Source organism: Heloderma suspectum, chromosome 8 (assembly GCF_057233095.1).
Source record: "Heloderma suspectum isolate Gila_16-S chromosome 8, 16-S_ref, whole genome shotgun sequence".
Taxonomy (NCBI): Eukaryota; Metazoa; Chordata; class Lepidosauria; order Squamata; family Helodermatidae; genus Heloderma; species Heloderma suspectum.
The window spans coordinates 2,751,702-2,771,549 of record NC_139465.1 but is presented as its reverse complement, the minus strand read 5'-3'; the positions used below and the strand labels follow the sequence as shown (position 1 = coordinate 2,771,549).

The 19,848-nt window shown below is 53.8% G+C and overlaps 1 protein-coding gene across 1 annotated transcript in view; it reads left to right on the top strand.

Annotated features, from left to right (window-relative positions):
- The window catches only part of CPNE7 (copine 7), a 42,421-nt gene extending 23,766 nt beyond the window's left edge, over positions 1 to 18,655 (top strand). Inside the window, exons 6-15 of the mRNA XM_084812697.1 lie at positions 1,195 to 1,284; positions 1,681 to 1,779; positions 2,486 to 2,572; positions 2,965 to 3,024; positions 6,009 to 6,142; positions 7,459 to 7,513; positions 11,961 to 12,012; positions 13,296 to 13,429; positions 15,126 to 15,362; positions 17,154 to 18,655. Of these exons, the coding sequence (XP_084668823.1) occupies positions 1,195 to 1,284; positions 1,681 to 1,779; positions 2,486 to 2,572; positions 2,965 to 3,024; positions 6,009 to 6,142; positions 7,459 to 7,513; positions 11,961 to 12,012; positions 13,296 to 13,429; positions 15,126 to 15,362; positions 17,154 to 17,291 (1,086 nt within the window). The 3' untranslated portion in view covers positions 17,292 to 18,655. The remainder of the gene's footprint in view (positions 1 to 1,194; positions 1,285 to 1,680; positions 1,780 to 2,485; positions 2,573 to 2,964; positions 3,025 to 6,008; positions 6,143 to 7,458; positions 7,514 to 11,960; positions 12,013 to 13,295; positions 13,430 to 15,125; positions 15,363 to 17,153) is intronic.
- The last annotated feature ends 1,193 nt before the right edge of the window (positions 18,656 to 19,848 follow it).

The following is a 19,848-nucleotide window of genomic DNA, read 5'->3' as shown; positions in this document are numbered from 1 at the left end:
CTTAAATCAGGAAGAAGAACAATGCTACAATAAATTAGGGAAGAACAAGAAAGATACATACTAAAAGGCCATAATAGGGAATAAATGTAAAACTCAATACATTTAGAAATAAGCATTCAAAGTTATTATGAGAAATAGATATTGTTAGTTCTCATATAAGAGACTGCTTTTTATAAATGTTTCAAGACTGCTAACAACAAGGTGAACATAATAAAAACAAGCATGATTAAATAACAATATAATGAAAATAGCAACAGGCGGCACAACAGAAGCAATAATACCAAGAAAGCCATTATGATGAAAGATGCTCCACCCGTGTACTCCCTTCTCTTCTCCCCCAGCATTTCCACTTTCTCCCCCCACCCTGGACTTCTGCAGGGCCTCTGAAAGGCTTTAAGACTTTGGAGAGCCAGTGTGCTGTAGTGGTTAGCGTGCTGGACAGGGACATCGAGATCCGGGTTCTAGTCCCCACTCAGCCATGAAGCTCACTGGGTGTCTTTGGGCCAGCCACTGACTCTCAGTTTAACCTACCTCACAGGGCTATTGTGAGGATAAAATGGAGAGGTGGAGGGAGTGAACATGCTGTCCCCAATGAGCAGAAACTGCTGAACAGGAGAGCCTAAGGCAGCCTTCCCCAAGCTGGTATGTTCCAACTGTTTGGGACTTCAGCTCTCATCAGCCCCAGCGTGCATAGCCAGTGGTCAGGAATGCTGGGAGTTCCAGTCCAAAGCAGCTGGAAGGCCACAAGTTGCCCGCCCCTGGCTAGACAGACCAGCGGTCTGACTTGGCAGACAGTGCTTCTTGCGTTCGAACAGGCGGATCGGGTGCCTTTGCCTCCAGAACAAGCTGTCAAGAGCTTCAATTCTTCTTTCTTAATTGACTCCATCCCAAAGTATTCAGGTCAGCAAAGACACTAAAAGATCAGACCAGAAAAACCAAATGACCGTTAAAAAATGCACAATACTGGAATGGTTCTTGCCCTGAGAAAGTTGCCTCGTCCCAGAGGACCCTCAGCCGTTAAGATGGAGCCCAAGCCCAGAAGTCCCCGGGAGGATGCTCAGGTCCCAACTGTGGGAAGCTCCGGGGGAGGGAGCATGCCCCACCTGCGTGGCCGCAGCCCCCGGGAAGGCAGCGCTGCTCTCTGTGGCCTGGCCGGGGGAATCAGGGCCTCTTTTCTGCCTGTGTTTTTCCCAGTTTGTCAAGAACAACCTGAGCCCAATTTGGGAGCCATTCAAAGTCTCTCTGAACTCGCTGTGCAGCTGTGAGGAGAAGCGGAAGCTGAGGGTGAGCCTGCAGCTAGGGAGAGGGAGGAGGGACCCTGGCAGGCCTGGATGGGGGGCGGGGGAGGGAGGCTGGCTCCACTGCGGAAAGTCACTCACTCGCCCTCGGCATGGGGTGACTGGGCTGTGGCTCAGCAGTGGAGCCCCTGTGTGGCATGCGGAAGGTCCCAGGTTTGATCCCTGGCAGCATCTCCAGGTAGGGCTGGAAAACTCTGCCTGAAACCTGGGGAGCCACGGCTGCCCGTCAGTGTTCACGATACTGGGCTAGAGGGACCCAGGGTCTGACTCCGTATGCTGCCGGGAACCTCCCAGAGACCTTTGCTTGCTGGGTGGTACAAAAGTGTAATTAATCAATAAGGCAGCTTCCAGTGTCCCTAAGCAGTCTTCTCTGTGTGTGCAGTGTGTGGTATTTGACTACGACTCCAGAGGCAAACATGACTTCATTGGAGAGTTTTACACAACCTTTGAGGAGATGCAGAAAGCAACAGGGGGCAACAAGGTTGGTGTGTGGAGAGACCCATGTGATGTCCTGTCACTGTTTATTTTTAATATAGGGATTTTTTAAAAGATCAATGTTTCATGGGGGATAAGGCTGTCAATGGCTACTAGTCATGTTGGCTATATAGTCCCTCCGGTAATGGAGGCAGTATGCTGGGGAGCACGAGCAGGAGAGTGTAACTGCATTCCTGGCTTGCTTGTGGGCTTCCGATGGAGGCATCTGGTTGGCCACTGTCAGAACAGAATGCTGGACTAGAGAGGCCTTTGGATGGATCCAGCAGGGCTCTTCTTACGTTCTTACTTTCTTATCTCAGCCCACCATGTGGTTGTAATGGGCACAGAAAGTGGGTCTCCCCCGCCTCTTGGTTCTAGCCAGTGAAGTTCAACTGTGTATTGTCTGCATAATCTGGGAGTGACGCACAGTGATGCGCCTGCTCTGGGAAGGATGAGTGCTGAGGCTGGCATGGAGGTGGGAAGGTTTCACCTGGGCTCAGTACCACAACCTGTGCCCAGTCAGTGCCAGGCCGTGTGCTCTCTCTTGCAAAGGCCACGTTTGTTTCAATGGAGTGTGGAGACATTCTGCCTGGACACTGGTCTGGGGGAAAGCCCATGCTCCCCAGCAATGCGCACCTCCCTTAAGGGTGCGGTGGCAGGCTGGCTTCCCTGCTCACACCCTTTCTCCCCCCTCTCCCCTCCCCTGAAACCAGATCCAGTGGGACTGCATGAACCCAAAGTACAAACTGAAGAAGCGAAACTACAAGAACTCAGGCGTGGTCATTCTCCTAGACCTGAAGGTGAGCAGGGAGGAACTACAGGGTGGCTCCTGTTTCCTCTGGAGGAAGGGGTACACAGTGCCCTGGGGAGGGGGGAATCATGGGGTGGAGATTGGGGAGTGGTCTGGCAAGATATTCTTGCAACCCAGCAGAATCAAGGGAGGCTTGTGCTCCCGGCTCCCCCCGCCCACGTCCCAGGCTGCAGCAGGGTCAGGCGCCTGAGCCTTTCTCCAAATCCTGCCCCTCTGGCACCTGCTAGGTTGCCGATCTCTTAGCAGGGCCAGTGCCTTATTGCATCACCCCGCCCCCACCGGGGCATATAGCCTGGGCAGGTGGCTCATGCCTGCAGGATGACAGGAGAAGGCTGGCTGTGCCCTCCCAGGGAACTGGCTGACATGCTGTTTGTCTGGAAGATCCATAGGGTCTACTCGTTCCTGGATTACATCATGGGCGGCTGCCAGATCCACTTCACGGTGAGTCGCGACACATGCCTCCCCCGTTGGCACGGGGCAAATTCTTATGACCCCAGGTGCCTGCAGCTAGCTGGGAAAGTGAGAGTGCCATCCTGGCCTCTGCTGAAGCTCACGGGTGGTCTTCAGGGGTTAGGGCACGCCTTCTAGGGAGCGGGTCCCTGTGCTGGCGTCTGTGCCAGAGCTTCTGCCACTTTGCACACAGTGAAGCCCTTGCCCTGTGCGCACGGATGCCACAGCCCTGGCGAGGGAGCTCCCTCGTGCAACTCCGTCCCAGGTTTGGGCAGAGTGGCTGTGCGAAGGCAGGCTTCCGATCCTTCGCTCTACCACTCTGCCACCTGGTGTGGGTCCAGGCAGGCGTGTGTGTGGGGCAGCTCCTTTTCCTCCTCAGCCTTTCACAGTCCCTGCTGTCAGACTTTCTCTGCAACAGCTTTGCACAGATTTCTCCCTTGAAAACAACTAGCACCCAGATTGCATTTTGAAAGAGCATCTCCTTCCTGGAGTGAGTCAGATCCCAGAACATTCAAGGAACAGATTGCTGGCTTCAAGCCTCCCCACAAGCTGGGATATGAGCTGGGCACAATCCCAGGAATGAGAAACCCCCCCGGGGGGGCAGGACTGCTGCGTAGTGGTGCTCTGGCTCAGAGGTGAGTGGAAAAGCCGGAGCCAAGGAGCAGAAAGAAGGCGAGTGGCACAGAGCTCTGTCTGGTGCTGCTCCTGGTGGCAGGCAAAATGGGAACATGTACTGGCGTTCCTCCTCCTCCTCGTGCATCTCCAGCAGGGCTGGTATCGAGGGTCGGCATGCTCGGGTACGTGCCAAGGGCCCACGTTCCAGCAGGGCCCACTGACCGGAGTTCCTCCACTTCACCATTGCAACCTGCTTGTTCCCTTGCCTCTCACTCTGGCCCAGGCAACGATGGGTGTGAGAAGAAGGAGCAGGAGATGCTGCGGCCTCCTTGCTTCCTGGCTCTCTGCTTGGCAAACAAGCAGATGACAGCAATGAGGAGGAAGGGGACAGGGAGGAGCAGCTGGTGACAATGCTGGAAAGCAGGCAGATGCTTATTGAGGGGGCCCATTCAGGCTGTATTTCCCAGGGACCCCCCAAAACCCAGAGCTGGCTGTGGTCTCTGGCAGAATGTCAAGTCCTGCGCCCAATGCCAAGCCCCAGGGTACATTAGGATGGATCCAGCTACTCAGCATGGGGGAGAGAAAGATGGAAGAGGCTGACTGCCAGCGGCACTTGCAAGCCCAGATTCCCCTTTGCACCCACAATCAGCCAGAATAGTTTGCTAGGCTAAACGCCAGATATTCCAGTGCCCCCTCGACTTCTCTGCACAACTGGTAAGAATTCCAGTTGGAGGAGGAGCGAGAATCTTGGCGGGTCCCCTCGGTGCTTCCCCCTTCTGCCTTTCTGGGAGGGTGCTGACCCCGTGAAGGGTGCCCGCCCGCCCGCCTGCCCGCCCCTTTGGGGTTCTCTGCCTTGTGCTAGTTACCTTTCACTTTTAATGGGTTCGGTCTCAAGAATTACACATTCTTTCTCCTCTGGAAAGGGTGACAAAGTACATGTCTGCATAAACAGTTATTTCAGTCTAATGAACACGTTTTTGAACTCCTGTTCTGTTCTCGCTGGGAGAAGTGTGAAAGTAAAGAAGAAGCAGGAGAAGGAGAGACTTTCTTAGGAGGAATACATGTTTTTAATCAGATTTCCGTTGGGCTATCAGTGTGGCTGGCCCTGCCTGAACCAATGCCTAGCCAGACAAAAGACTGTCAATAGCCCAGCAATGTGTTTCCATGGGAACTGTTCTAACGGTTCTCTTTTTTTTCCTGAATGGCTAGGAAATATCTGAAAGGGGGCAAAAGGCAAAAGTCTCCACCCTCAGCTAAGGACATTGTAATCCAGGTGTCTGTGTGTGAGAAGAGCAGACTGCAGTTTGAGTGAGCCTGAGAGAGAGGCGGGGGGGGGGGGAGAGCTGAGTTTGGGCTCTGTAGCATCTCAGGGTGTTGGGTCTCACCCTGGAGATCTGACATGGCAGCAAGGAGCATTGGCAGTGGGTTGCAGTGTTCAGGGGCAGGCAATGTGGTGCCCTCCAGATGTTTTGGACTACACTTCCCATAACTGCTGGCCACTGATGATGCTGGCTGGGGCTGATGGGAGTTGTAGCCCAAAACATCTGGAGGGCGCCAGGTTGCCTCCCTCTGGTTTAAGCTGTTCCTCCACCTCCTGTGTTCAGCCTTTATATTGGTAAATCAGTGCAAAGACTACACAGCACCGGTTCACCTCCAGTGACCTCCTCCCAAAGGGAACCAACCTGAGTGTGCGCTGCGCACTCAGCACTCAGTGAAGGGGCGGGTGGGCGTAACAGTACCTCTGCTGCTGTAGTATTTGGTCATATGCATGACACCAAAGCAGGGCTCCTCCCCTTCCCAGGGTGTTACTGTCCACCACAGGAGACAGGACTGTTTCCTCTACAGCAGCCTCCCCCAAGTCGGCGCCTTCCAGATGTGTTGGACGACCACTCCCAGCACGCCCCAGCCAGACATGCTGGGAGTGGTCGTCCAACACATCTGGAAGGCGCCGACTAGGGGGAGGCTGCTGTAGAGGATCCAGAGGGGAGGAGGACCGTGGGTGAAGTATGAGCTCCGTTACGTTCCTCCTCCTGGCCTTCTGCGGAGAAAGAATGAGCCTCTCCTCCTGCGTGGGCTGCTCAAGCAGAGCAGGCCCCTGGTGCTAACGTGCCCCCCCACAGAGGATAACATGGCTTCCAGCCACGACAGCCCTGGTTTGCCTCCAGAAGCAGGGCAGTGTGCCACTGTGCACCAGATGCTGGGAAAGACAAGCAGGAGGGTGCTGGTGCCCGCATGTCCTGCTTGTGGGTTTCCCACAGGCAGCTGGTTGGCCACTGCAGGGACAGAACACTGCACTAGATTGACCCTTGGTCTGATCCAGCATCAGCGCTCTTCTGATGTTCGTGTTTCCATCTTTCCAGGTGGCGATTGACTTCACAGCCTCCAATGGAGACCCCCGGAACAGCTGCTCCCTCCACTACATCAACCCTTACCAGCCCAATGAATACCTGAAGGCACTGGTAGCAGTGGGAGAGATTTGCCAGGACTATGACAGGTGAGCTGACAGGTGTCTCAGTGCGCCTGGCTCTGCCCCCTGAGCAGGCCTCATCCCTCTGCCCTGTCTAAGGACACCTGGGCTGGGGAGGGGCAGGAGGGAGGGGGCAGACACAGCCCTGTGCGTGGGGCTTGGGGAGAAGGGTTAGGCTTGGAGATGCCACGCCCCCTCCCCTTTCGACCTGCACAGCGTGGGCGCACAACCTCTTTCAGCCCGAGGGCCGGACTGCATCTCGGGGGCCACATTCCAGTGGTGGGTGGGGCCAAAGGCAAAAGAGGCAGGGCCAAAATTACAAAAAATGCCAGCACATTTTAGCTGTACGGTCTTGCTGCCAGTCACGGAGCCTCCAGAGAGGCATTTCAACCTTTTAGCATGGGGAAAAAATGGCACAAAATCCGGGAGACCAGCACAGGGCCGGGGAAAGGGGGTGGGGCCAGGTGGAGGGGGCGTGGCCCCTTGGGGGCCTTGGAGGGCCAGTTTTTGGCCCCAGGCCTGCGGTTCAAGCCCCTGCTGTAGAGCCTCCATCAGTGTGCTTGGTGTGACAGAGACACTCCCTGGAACGAACAGGGGTCCTCAAGAGCAGAGTCAGGGCCAGGCCAGACATGATGTTAAAAGTGTCTTTGCATTTAACTTACTCATTTTTTAAAAAAAGAAAATGCAAATAGCTGCTGGGAGGGGCTGGTAATTATGGGAATCACAACAGGCAGGGTGGGGGGGTGGCCCCCTCCCTCCCATGATCCTGACAAAAATCACTCCTCTGCAGATGCTGTTTTCATCGGGAGAGAACCTCTCACCAGCTCCAAACAGAGCTGTCCTCCCAATGCAAACAGCAGCTTCAGAGGAGAGATTTTTGTCAGGACCACGGCAGGAGGGTTAAACTCCACCGCCCTTCCTGCTGTGATCCGGAGCATTATTAGCCACCCCACAAGGAGCTGCTACTTCCATTTTTTAAACGCACGCACGCACATGAAATGCGAACATGTATTTAATGTCACATCTAGTTTGGCTCTTGGAGCCCACCCAAGCGGTCTCTTTGCCTGGCAATATTTTAACCACACCAATGAGGCTCTGTGCAATCCAAGAGTGGGGTGCCAGCATCTTCTCTCCAGCACACAAAGGTGGGGGATCCTGAGGAGCACGGTCGAGCTGGATCTCTTGAGCATGTTCTAGCAGGAGCCAGAGGCTGGGGCAGGGGGGCGGCTGGGCGGCTTGCTTTTCACAGCCTTCCCCTGGGACACCCCTTCATGTACGACCATGAACACAGGAAAACACAACCCCAGTGCCCATCTGACACCTTGAATCCTGCCTCTCCACAGCGATAAGAAATTCTCGGCCCTAGGCTTCGGAGCCAGGATCCCACCCAACTACGAGGTAAGTCCAGGACTGTGTGTGAGACTGGATGCTTTGGGAGGTGGTGAGGGGAGCAGATTGGTTTTGGCCTGGACAGAATTGGAGCCAAGGAAGGGAGCGGTGGCAACACTGGCTCCAGGCTTTGGAGGGGTCTTGGCCAAGGCACCCTCAGTTAGGGATGTATGGATTTTGTAAATCCTGCTCTGTCTGCATTTCACAGATTGTCAAGTGCCTTTTGCTCCATCGTCTGCTCATTGACGAAAGCCAATTTTTTCAGTTTCCCAAATTTGCACAAATCCGCACTTGCACAAATCCCTCCCCCAAATGTGCATTTTCATGCTTTAGCCTATGGGGGAAATGCACATTTTATGTATTTTTCTGCAATTACATTTGCCTAATATTCCAGAAAGTAAAAACAATGGTCCGCAAGTCTGCGGAATCCGTGTGACGGGAAAAGCCATTCCACTGTGGGATTCGTGGGTCGGATTCATAGAAATCCGAACTCATTTGATTCCGTTGTGAATTTCTCCAACGTCACCTGCCCTCCGTGGGCCCCTCCCTCCATGAGGCCGCCTCCTCACCGCCATGGTCTCCAGCTGCTCTGGCTCCTCCTCTTCCTCAGGGCTCCCCCGGCTTGCTTGGCAGGCAGTGAGCCGGTAGGCAAGCCGGCCGTGGCATCTGCTGCTCCTCTTTGCTTCCCACCACCACTGTTGCCTGGGCCAGAGCGAGAGGCGGGTGGACAAGGAGGGTGCAATGGGGAAGAGGAGGAGCAACTCTGGGGGGCTCTTGCCAGTGGGCCCCTGCTGGGGTGCAGGCCCTCGGCAGGTGCCCCACCATGCCTGCTCTTGGCACCAGCCCTGAGATGGGCATCAGTGCCAGAGGAGGCTGCATTGATGGCAAGGTGCTTAACTTGCCATTTTGCAGGGATACAACTGACAGTTTTGTGATGCTATGCCCCCCTTTTATGCTTTGCTCCTCCCTGAAAGGAAGCTCAGCCATAACTAAGTGGTAGAGAGCACACACCTAGTATTCAGAAGGTCCCAGGTTCGATCCCCATCATCTCTAGTTAAAAGGACCAAGCAGCAGGGAATGGGAGAGGCTCTGCTTGAGACCCTGGCCTCTCCCGCTGAGGGATGACAGTCTGGGCTCGATGGTACAGCTAGGGCTGGACTGTAGGGCTGGTGTCCAGGGCCTCCGCAGTCGAGGGGGACCCAAATGACAATGCAGAGAGTAGCAGGGGATGGAGGCAGCAGCAAATAGGCCCTGCATCAGCACCTGGGCTGGCACGGCCATGCTGGCCCCCCCCTGGGCGGACGGCCGCCTGACAGCCACAGCATGCTTTCCTCCTCCTTTGAACATTTGGGAGCAGGCATATATATGGTTGCAGATGCTGCACATATCGTTTTTGCTTTAAAAACATTTTATCCTTTTCTACAACAAAATAGCTTTACAATCAGGGCAGTAGAAGCAAACCCCTGTATCCCTGTAGTCATAGAATATTCATAGAATAGTAGGGTTGGAAGGGGCCTACAAGGCCATCATGACAGTGATGACAGTGGTATGATTTAAGTGAGCTGCAAATGCAAAACTGCACATGCGCAAATTATTTCTTCTTTTTTATCAGGGTCAGCAAACAGATTTTGTAAATGTTGTTGTTGTTGTTGTTGTTGTTGTTGTTCTAACAAGAATGTCGGACCAGTTGTGATGTGTGGAGTGGCAGCTGGGAGGAGAAAAATGTTAGTTCTGTGCATCATTGTGGGAGCGATGCACATGGCTGTCTCAAGGCCAGCCTTCTCACAAGATAACTGAGCTCAGGGTCTAAAATCACAGAGCTGCACCACTGTCTGGGCTATAAGGCCCAATCCAGTACTGTCTACCTTCCCATGGTGCCTTCCAGCTAGGCTTAATCTGAGCCAGGATTCTCCGAGGCTCGGGCCCTGGAGCTCGGAGAGCACGCCTGGTGCTTTGGAGCTCTTACACATCTGAGACGAGGGAGAGGGGGACATGCAAGTGGGCTGGAGCCTCATTTTCTCTCCCTGGCTGGGCTGGTTTGTTGGGACGAATTCATAACAGGAGTTTCCCGTGGCAGCAGAACTGAGCTTTGGCAAGCAAGCCTGTCTCTGGTGGAGCTCCACACCTTGGATAGCTCCTTTCGAGTTCTAACTGAAACCCTGAGTGGATTCACTGCCTCACTGGCATCAGAGCCACCAGCCCCCACTGGGGCTAGGCAGGTTCAGACAACCATTTCCCCCCAGCTGTGGAGCTGGCAGGCAGAAGGGAGGAAGCTGAGCCCACCACTTGCTTTGATTCACCATCTCTAGAAGTGTTTTGCAGCCTTTGCCGTATTTCCCTCTGATCGCAGCTTTTGGAGGCAGGCTATGGCCGTACCTATCCGCGAAGCAGCCTGCGCCGTCCAGATGTGTTGGGCGGCCCTTGGCCATGCTGGCTGGGGAGGATGACAGGTGCAGCCCAGCACATCTGGAGGGCACCAGGTTGGGGCAGGCTGCCTTCGAGGAAGGAGAGATGAGGGGTCCCCAAGGTGCTGCCTGTGGACACTTCCCTCGGCGCCAGCCAGGATCCCTGCCCCTTTCAGGGGTTTTTTAATATAGCTTTTTAAATTATTATTTTTAATTAAAAACCAACTGGAAGGTTGGGCCCAAAGGCATCCTTGGGTGGTGGTGGTGGGAAATCGGAGGGCAGCTGCATCCCAGCATTTCATTCTGAAGTGTGCCCAGCTGCCCAGAAAAAAGAACAAGTTGAGTTGGACTGAGGGCAGCCCCCTGGAAGGGCAAGGGGGGCAGCCTGGGGGCTCGGGGGGATGGTAGAGAGTGAGGGGGCGTTTTGCCTGTACTGTGTGCACGTCTGTTTGCCTCTTTTTTGTTTTGGCTTTTTTTGGAGTGGTATTTGTTTGCTGGTGTGTGTGTGTGTGTGTGTGTATTTTGCCTTCATGTGTTTCTCCGAGCATCATCAGTTTTCCATCTGTGAAATGGGAATTTTGTTGTGCATTATGGGGATAAATATGTGATTTGGCATTTGGGGCTCAGACCCACCTCTGCCTTGTACTCAGTTTCTTGGCCATGTTACTTGTCTCTGAGCTTCATCAGTTTGCCTTCTGTGAAACGGGTGTTGGAACAGAAAACTGTGGGTACAAAAGTTGTGTGTTTTGGAGCTCAGCCCCCCCACCTCTGCCTTGAACTCAGCTTGTTGGGCATGTGACTTTTCTTCTGGCCTCACCAGTTTACTTTCTGGGAAATGGGTGTTCTGTGACTTACCACACAACCACTATAGCAGCCATTTTGTGAGAGCACCCACAACACTCTCAAAATTCTAAGTGTGCCTACCAGCCCAAAAGGTTTGGTGATCTCAATGCCACACAGAAGTGGGACATGAATTTGGGCCTCTCAGCCCTGAGTAGAGGCAGGCTCCCTGTCTAAGTGGACTGCCATTAAAAACACTGGCTGGATGCGCCTGATCTCATCTGATCTTGGAAGCTAAGCAGGGTCAGCCCTGGTGAGTGCTTGGATGGGAGACCGCCTGGGAATCAGGCTTCCTGCACTGAGCTGTGGGTTGGACTCGATGGTCTCGTAGGCCCCTCTCAACCCTATGATGCTGTGAACATAAGAAGAGTCTTGAAGCTAGATCAGACCAAAGGCCCATCTAGTCTAGGGGCAGCAAATTCCATAAACGAATGGAATGTTGTGTGAAGGAGCAATTTCTTTTGCCTGTCCTGAATCTACTGCCCATAAAATAGAATAAAGACCAGCAAAGAGCTTTGTAGCATGTTAAAGACTGATGGGTTTATTGTCGTTGAAGCTTTCGTCATGGTCTACAGCCCACTCCATCAGTGACAGCAATGGTATTATGGAATATTGTGGAGAGTTCCAGCCCATGCAAGCGTTAGCTGCTGTGAGTGTTCATTCTGGGGGCACCACGAGGGCTCTTTGCTGTTCTGGCTGCAACAGACTAGCAACACAGCTGGCTCCTTGAATATTCCTGCCCGCTGCCTTCCACTGCCTTCAAGCCTCAGGGCAGCCACAGAGTTACAGCCAGCAGCGACGTGCTCCCACCTCTCTGCATTGTGCCATGGTGGTTTCTAATCTTCTCCTTCTGCCCCATCCTCCCACCCTGCAAAAGCACCGGCTCAGCTCAGGAGCCCCAGTAACAGCTTGGCAGCTCTGAGCCTTCCAGAATAGCGAAACAGCCAGTCTGTCCGTCCACTTGACGTTTTCCAGCAGGGGAGTCTCCTCCTCCATGTCATTTCTTCCAGGCAAGACAGGTCTTGGAGGTCTTCACCTCCCACTGAATCATCAAAGTGGCACATGTTACTATAGATAGCTGGGGGTGGGGGAGGCAGACAGCTCAGGACCCACTAAGAAGCTCGGCTGTTCTGGCCAAATCAGATCCAGGGCAGGAAAAGGCCACAGGGAGGTTCCTTTTGTACATGGCAGTGTTTCTCTTTCCCGTGCAGGTCTCCCATGATTTTGCCATTAATTTCAATCCAGATGATGATGAGTGTGAAGGTAAGGAAGCAGTTTAACTACTTTGGATCCCTCCTTTATTGTTACCGACTGGGAGGGGTGGATGATGCCAGTGGGGGCGGTCAGGATGAACCTGTCAGGATAAACCTCCTACTCTGTCCACCTGCTTGGGAGTTTCTGAGCCCTATTGCCAAGGACCCTCCCCTTCAGCCCAGCCTAGGAAAACCTAAAAGGAAAGATAATTTGGATTTCCTTGCCCCAAATTGAGAAACACAGAATGTAACCAAACTTTATGAAACTCCTAAGAATACAAGTGGAAGTTTTGTAACCATGCGGTCCTTTGTGCGAGGAAGAGGTGTTAGTAAGAAATTCCCTTTTTAAAGGATGCAGCCAAATGTCCAAATATAAAAAAGAAGTGCTGTTTGTTGGAAAAGGGAAAAAAGAAGGGAAGGCAACGATCCCATACACAGATTTCCAAATAAAAACAATAAAGTCGATCTGACTTATCTAGTTACATGTTACCTACCTGAGGAGAGTCTTGGGTTCCAGAGCATATGCAGAGTTCATTGCAGAAAGTATAGTCTGAGAGAGAGCATGCTGGCCTCTGGCTATATGTTATATGGAAGGCTCACCAGGAGAGAGAGCAAACTCACTTTAATGGGAATCCAAATTCAGTAAAAGCCAGCCCCTTAGCAGAGACAGATCGTTGTTTGGTCCAGTAATGTGATGCTCTCTATTTCTGATGTCAGTGGTCTAACCAGCAAATCAAAACATTGCTTAGTGGCTGGATCAACCTTCCTAATGACCCTAAGCTTACATCTCAAAAGAGCCCACCAGTTTGAACTAGTTAGGCAATTATATATTTAAAAAAGAGCTTAGGTTTTGGGATACATATTAGAGAACAAAACAAGGTGAGATATGCTTATTCAGGCATCCCAGCATGGTGCCTACTTACCAGACTCTCTAGGGGGCACTCTTGAGCTAATCAGTGTCCCACCAGCACAGCACCACTGCAACTTCTGTGCCCATCAGGGATATCCTGTGACCATTCAGATGAGCATGTCCTCTCCATGGGCCTGCTCACTCAGAATGTTTTCCCCTGGAAGAGCAAGCCATGCAAAGGTCATCACTGGATTCAAGACATTATGGCCTTTAGAGATTAAAGAGGAGGATGTCCCCCTCCTATTTGCTAAGGTTGAGGTCTCCCCCTTTTCCCCTGGGGAAAGACTGCCTTCCCCATGCCATTGTGGCCTAAGGAAGGTGCCCCACTGTGGACAATTGCTTGTGGCTGCCTCCTAACCACACTCTTTCCCTCTCCTTGCTAGGAATCCAGGGCGTAGTGGAGTCCTATCAGAACTGCTTGCCCAAGATCCAGCTCTATGGACCAACCAACGTGGCACCCATCATCTTGAAGGTAGCCAGGGTAGCCGCGGATGAGGAGAAAACCAAGGAAGCTTCGGTGAGTGACCCACGATCTGCCGAGCTGCTTCTGGGAAGGTTTAGAGCGTTGAGGCCGATCTCACCTCTGTGCGTTTGTTGAAATTTCAGCATAGGAAGCCCTGGGGCCAAGGAACGTGCAGCTGAATTTCCAACAAGCAACCCCCCCCCCCCCCAATGCCACTTGCTTGGTGGAAAGCTACTGTGCTTGGAGGGAGTCTTGGGCCACTTACAAGCATGCAAGGAAGCAGTGGACAGGCAAAGGGGACTTTTAACTAAATCCTCCTCCATTATTTACACTCACCAAGTACTCGGGAGCTGAGGGACAGGCCCATTTTTCCTCTTCTGAGATCTCATCTCCTCTTTGCTCACTAAATAGCTGAAAGCTTTGCTGACAAGCCTATCAATTAATGACAGTGGCTAATGAATCATTACAGGCCTGCGCTGAGGGTAGGCTGCATCCCCCCCCCCCCCCAGCCCTGAAATGGCCTTTCTGTGGCTTCATTTGAGTTCAAATGTTCAGCTGGAATCTGGCTTCCTGTCACTTGAGCCCATTCTTCCGTGTCCTGTACTCTGGGATGATCGAGAAGAGATCCTGGCCTTCCTCCCTGGGACAACCTTTCAAGTACTTGAAGAGCACTATCCTATCTCCCCTCAGTCTTCTCAAGGCTGAACATGCCCAGTTCTTTCAGTCTCTCCTCATACGGCTTTGTTTCCAGTCCTCTGATCATCTTTGTTGCCCTCCTGTGAACCCTCTCATTTGTCTGCATCCTTCTTAAAATGTGGTGGCCAGAACTGACACAGTACTCCAGGTGAGGCCTAACCAGTGCTAAGTAGAGGGGAACTAGTACTTCCTGGGATTTGGAAGCTATGCTTCTATTAATGCAGCCCAAAATAGCATTTGCCTTTTTTGCAGCCACATCACATTGTTGGCTCATATTCAGCTTGTGATTGACAACAATTCCAAGATCCTTCTCGCTTGTCATGTGGTTGAGCCACGTATCCCCCATCTTGTAACTGTGCATTTGGTTTCTTTTTCCTAGGTGCAGAACTTGGCATTTATCCCTATTAAAAGTCATTCTGTTATTTTCTGCCCAGTGCTCCAGTCTATCAAGATCACGTTGAATTTTGTTTCTGTCTTCCAAAGTATTAGCTATCCCGCCCAATTTTGTGTCATCTGCAAATTTGATCAGCATTCCCTGCACCTCCTCCTCCAAGTCATTAATACAAATGTGGAAGAGCACTGGGCCCAGGACTGAGCCCTGCGGTACCCCACTCGTTACCTCTCCCCAGCTTGAGAAGGTCCCATTGATAAGCACTCTTTGAGTCCGATTCTGTAGCCAACCGCGGATCCACCGGATCATTGTTTCATCTAGCCTACTTTGAGCTAGTTTGCAGGAGGGCACCAGGGTGGACAAGGCTCTTCTTTGAGAACCTGGAGGTGTTGGGGTGACAGCTCCGGAAGGGAGAAAAACAAGCAACAGCTCAGGTGGCCGGTTGTAGTGACTTGGAAGTGCTGATGAATCCTGAAGGAGATGATGTGTGTTGCGGCCTACTAATGCAGCCTGTTGAGGAACCATTCTGAATTCTGGCAGCGAACCTGGGCTATGCTCCTGGGGCAGGGCACGCCAGGGGCTCTCCTCGTTCCCTTCCCTGAGCCTTCTTGCTCATTTTGCATCCCTTATTGGGTGTCTCGCTCATTGCACTTCTCTCTGCAGCAATATTTCATCCTCCTGATCCTGACGGACGGGGTGGTGACTGACATGGCAGACACTCGGGAGGCCATCGTCCGGGCCTCGTACTTGCCCATGTCCATCATCATCGTGGGTGTGGGCAACGCTGACTTCACCGACATGCAGATCTTGGATGGGGACGACGGAATCCTGCGCTCCCCCAAGGGCGAGCCTGTCCTGCGTGACATTGTGCAGTTTGTCCCCTTCCGGGAGTTCAAGAACGTAAGCCGCCCCCGGCACAGATGCCCTCGCCTTCTCTGCTCCTGCTCCCGGGCCGTGAGGCAGGAGTGTGGAGCCTCAGGCCCAGGGGCCCAAATGGCCCCGCCCACTTCCCCTGGCCCCACCCCTCTCCCCAAGCACAGGCCATTTGGTGGCTCCCTGGCTTTTGTGCAGTTCTTTCCCTACTTCAGAAGCTTGAAAGGCTCCAGTACTCGCGAGGGCTTTAAGTTAAAATATGCGGATATTCTTTGGGCCCACCCTTTTGCTTTGGGGCCTGCCCAACCTGGAACAGGACCCGCAGGAGCTTCTCTGAAATGGGATTCATCCCTGGGGCAGAAAGGGTTAGGGTTTCTGGGGCGGTGGCTCCCCAGGGTCTCAGGAAGGGCTTCCCCCCCGCCCTACCTGGAGATGTCAGGAACTGGGCCTGGGGCCTGCTGCATGCTATGCAGGAGGTTCACCACTGAGCTATGGGAAGAACCAGTACCCTATGGGTGCTGGGGGGCGGGGGGGCGAGAAACAGCACTTTCCAGCTCTCTGAGTAGCCACAGCTCGTGCTCTGAGCCAAAGCCTCTCCGGGGCACAAGAGGCGGCTTCCCTGCTCCCTGGCCCTGTCGCCAGACTGGAGCCAGTCTGAGCCGCCCTCGGGCCAGGAGGGCGGGGCCTGGGCAGGCCTGCTGGGGATGTTCTCCTCCACTTCGTCTGCACCTCCCACGCCAGGGAGGGAAATCCATAGCTGGGTATTTCTGGCAGCCGGAGGCACAAGACGTGCCTGCCTGCGCTGGGCCACTGCGAAGGCTTAATTGGGCGTGATTGTCAGTAATTTAGGCCTCAGGAGACAAGCTGTCTGTTGCTTGGAGAGCTGTGAAGCGGGATTAACCCTTTGGGCCCTGGTGCCAGAAGAGCCGACCCGATGAGTGCAGAGAGCTGGAGGATCCCAGGCAGACCTTCTCTGCCTGTGGGGGAGGGAGACATCTTGCCCCCCTCAAGGTCACTCCCCCCCTCCATCCTGGCAGTGTTCTCTGTGCTGTCCAGGAATACAGGGAGCTGCAAAGCGGTGGCTTCTGTTCCATGGAGGGGGACTCTGCAGGGTTTCAGGACCTTTGCATTATGAAATGATGAAGTCATGACAAGCAGCCACAGGGGCCCTTGAGAGTTGGGGGCGGAGATGTTGGGGCTCAAGCCACACCCTTGGGCCTGGGAGCATTTCCCCCAGTATGGGGGAATCTCCTTGACTGAGCCACGGCCGCTCAGTCATGACAGCAAAACACTTTGCACAGACTCAGGAGGTTCCCAGGTATTGTTGCACACATTCCAAGCAAAACCTGGATCTGGGCCCAGCCTCACCTTAAACACTGCTGGGCCACAACCTCCCCTCCTTCCTCTGAGCACTGCTTTGAAAGCGTTCAGCTCTGCCACAGGGACAGAGAAAGGGTCCCACCCACGGAGTATTGGGGCACTGAGGTGAAGGAAAGCCTTGGTGGGCAGCCATGGCCAACATGGGACATACTAAGAGCAAACCACATGGAATAACCGCTGTGATGCCTTGGTTCCTTCGACATGCCGGGAAGACACTAGCTTTCCAAATGGCCAATGGAGGGCATCAAAGCCAGGCGACTGGGCTGCTTGTGCCGTGGCCTTTTGGGCCCAGCCCCAGTGGCCAGTCAGAAAAGAGCTCTCCTCCCCAGCAGCCAGTGAAATGCACCAAGATGCCACCATGGGGGGGGGTGGCAGGAGGGGTGAAGCCTCCCGAGGGAGAAGAGACCAACTAACCCGCTTGCTTCCTCTGCTTTCCAGGCCTCCCCGACTGCCCTGGCCAAGTGCGTGCTGGCAGAAGTGCCCAAGCAGGTGGTGGAGTATTACAGCTACAAGGCGTTGCCACCCCGTTGCCCCAAAGGCAGCACCCCTGACTCCACCCTGAACTCTCCTCAATGATGAGGCCCCGCTGGGGCTCCAGCCACATCATCTGTCTGTCTTCCCCCCGCCTGCCAGCACATTCCCCCGGCAAATGAGAAAGGGGGCAAAGCCCTGCCAGAGATGCAGGACGGGGCAGATGGCTCCTCCTGCGACAACCTCCTGCCAGCGCCAGAGAAGACCCACATTTGCCAGCCTCCCTTGCCAGGCCTCTCCGCAGCTGCCACAGAGCCTCTCTCTTGCCCTCTCCCGTGGCCCAGGCAGCAACTACCCCGGGCCCTTGGATGTGAGCAAGTTCTAAGGGCATCCCGCTCTCCTGAGGGGAACAGAGGGCCAACCCCTGGCAGAACGCACGGCGCTCCCTTGTGAAAGGAGCACTGCTGGCGCCGAGCTGGGAGCACCTAGAGGAAGCCCACTCATGGGGGGGGCACGGCAGGGGGAGGGAGAGAGAGAAGGGGGCACGGGTGGGCAGGTGGCATCGCTGTGTTGGTTTTTAGAAGAGAGAATTCAGGGAAAGGTGGATGGCTCAGTTGGGGGAGAATTAGCTTTATTGCCCGTCGTGCACTCGCACACAAACACACAGACGCGCACACACACTCGCCCGAAAGAGACTCCAGGTAGCCCTTTATTTTTGTGTCCCCCACCCAGGATGAAAATAACCCTCCATATAATTTATCATCCCCCACCCTGGGTGAAACTGTGCTGAGAGATCCTGCAACTCCCCTACTTCCGAGAGCCCCAGCGAAAGAGGGGGAGTCAATGGAGCAGAGGGAATGCTGCGGAGGAGGCTCCCCCTCCGAGGGCTGAGAGGCTGCTGGAGCTGGTGCCGCCCTAGCCCAGGGACATCCCCCTGGTGGAGGGCCCCATCCCCACTCGGCAGGTATGCCCAGGACCCTTGCTGGTGGGGCTCTTTGCTGTGCCAAGGGGAGGGGCTCTGAGGCAGCTGCAGTACATCCCACAGCCCAAGTTCCTGGAAGAACTGATTCAGTAGCTTTTTCTTTGCCATTTCACCTGGGAAATGCACCCAGCCCTCCTGGGTTTCATGAGTGGCAAGCTGGAATCCCGCACCTTCCCTCGGAGTGCAGAATCACCTGGAGGTGACCCCGGGGGCACCGCTGGCCTCTGCATGGCACGTGGGGCCACAACCAAGCACCCAAGAGGATCCGAGTTGCAGCCCCACGGCTGTCGCACTTCCATCCATTTCACTGCCCCTTCCTGTGCATGAATCTAGCTGGGCTCCAGTGGAGGCTTTGTGCCTGGCTCTGCCTATCCCTCCATGTGGTATGTGTTGTCTTGCTCTGATGTCCTTTGCCTAAGGTTTGCATGACAAATCTGCTGTTCTTAATGTATCAGGGGAGGCAGCCAAATAAAAGATGTTATGTTTTCCCCTGTGCTCTGTACCGATTTGATGGGGAAAGTGAAACATCCCCAAAGGGAAAATGTCAAACGGCAGTGGGGCTGGAGCCAGTCCACAAAAATCTAAGAGCATCAGCATCTCAAGCGGTTGTGGGGGCAGCAGTTTTCAGGGGCAGCAATGAAGCAGCCATGTACCACCCAAGAGGCCCCCTTCCCAGGGTGCCTTGCAGTGCCACAAAGGAATGGGGGGCACACCCATTGGCTTACGCAGCACAGTCATTTGTGCCCAGAGAGTAAGATTTGCCCTTGGGTGCTTAGTGAGTGCATCAGCAACAGCAAACCGCCAGCATGAACACATCCATACATTGGGTATCTGAGTGTTGGAGAGTGTATGGGTGAGGTTACATTTCAGAACTGACAAATCACTGGCAGAGAACATGCAGTGGCTGTAATTGCGTGCACAGTGACACTCTCAAATCCCTCTGAAATAAATGTGCCTTCCATGCACATAACTGTGTGTGCTGGATTACACCCGTCTTGTCCGGTGGTAAATTTTGAAGTGTAGGCACTCATATGCAATTTATAATTTGCATAACCACAGGGATCATTCACAATACATTGCTGGAAAACCCCGTTTCTCTCAGCCACTATGGGGACGGCAGCTAAGCTCAGAGGGATCAGAGAAGACTGACCAGGCCGGGGGGGGGGGGGCAGCTGGCATCACCCTTGCTAATCAAACAGCCCCCGCTCCTCGACCCTGTAATCCCTGATTCCACTCCACCTCCAGCCATGTGATTGTGCCCAGTGCACCACGTCCACCTGGGATATTGCTTTTTCTGGGTCTAACAAGGCTCCAAATCTCATTACGCTCCTTTTCTTAAAATCCTACTCTGATGCTTCCCATCAGATATGTGCACAATACCTCTGAGAGGTGGGATTGTCCATCTACTGAGGCGTCTGTCTGGTTTGGACCAGCAATGCCAATTAGAGATGAAAAGCAAAGGCCAGGCGATAGGGGCCGACAACGGAGACTGTTTCTGCAAGCAATGTGCTAACGAAGCCCCAAGGCAACCCCACTGGGAACGGTTGATGCGTCCCTCTGATCAGTCTTGCCTCTTCCTTTGCAGGCCAGCAACATGGTTTGTATACTACTGGCTGCTTAGAGACCCTGAAGCCCAGGCTAGAGGTGGTTCCCATCTTCAAACAATTGAAATGGCAGGAT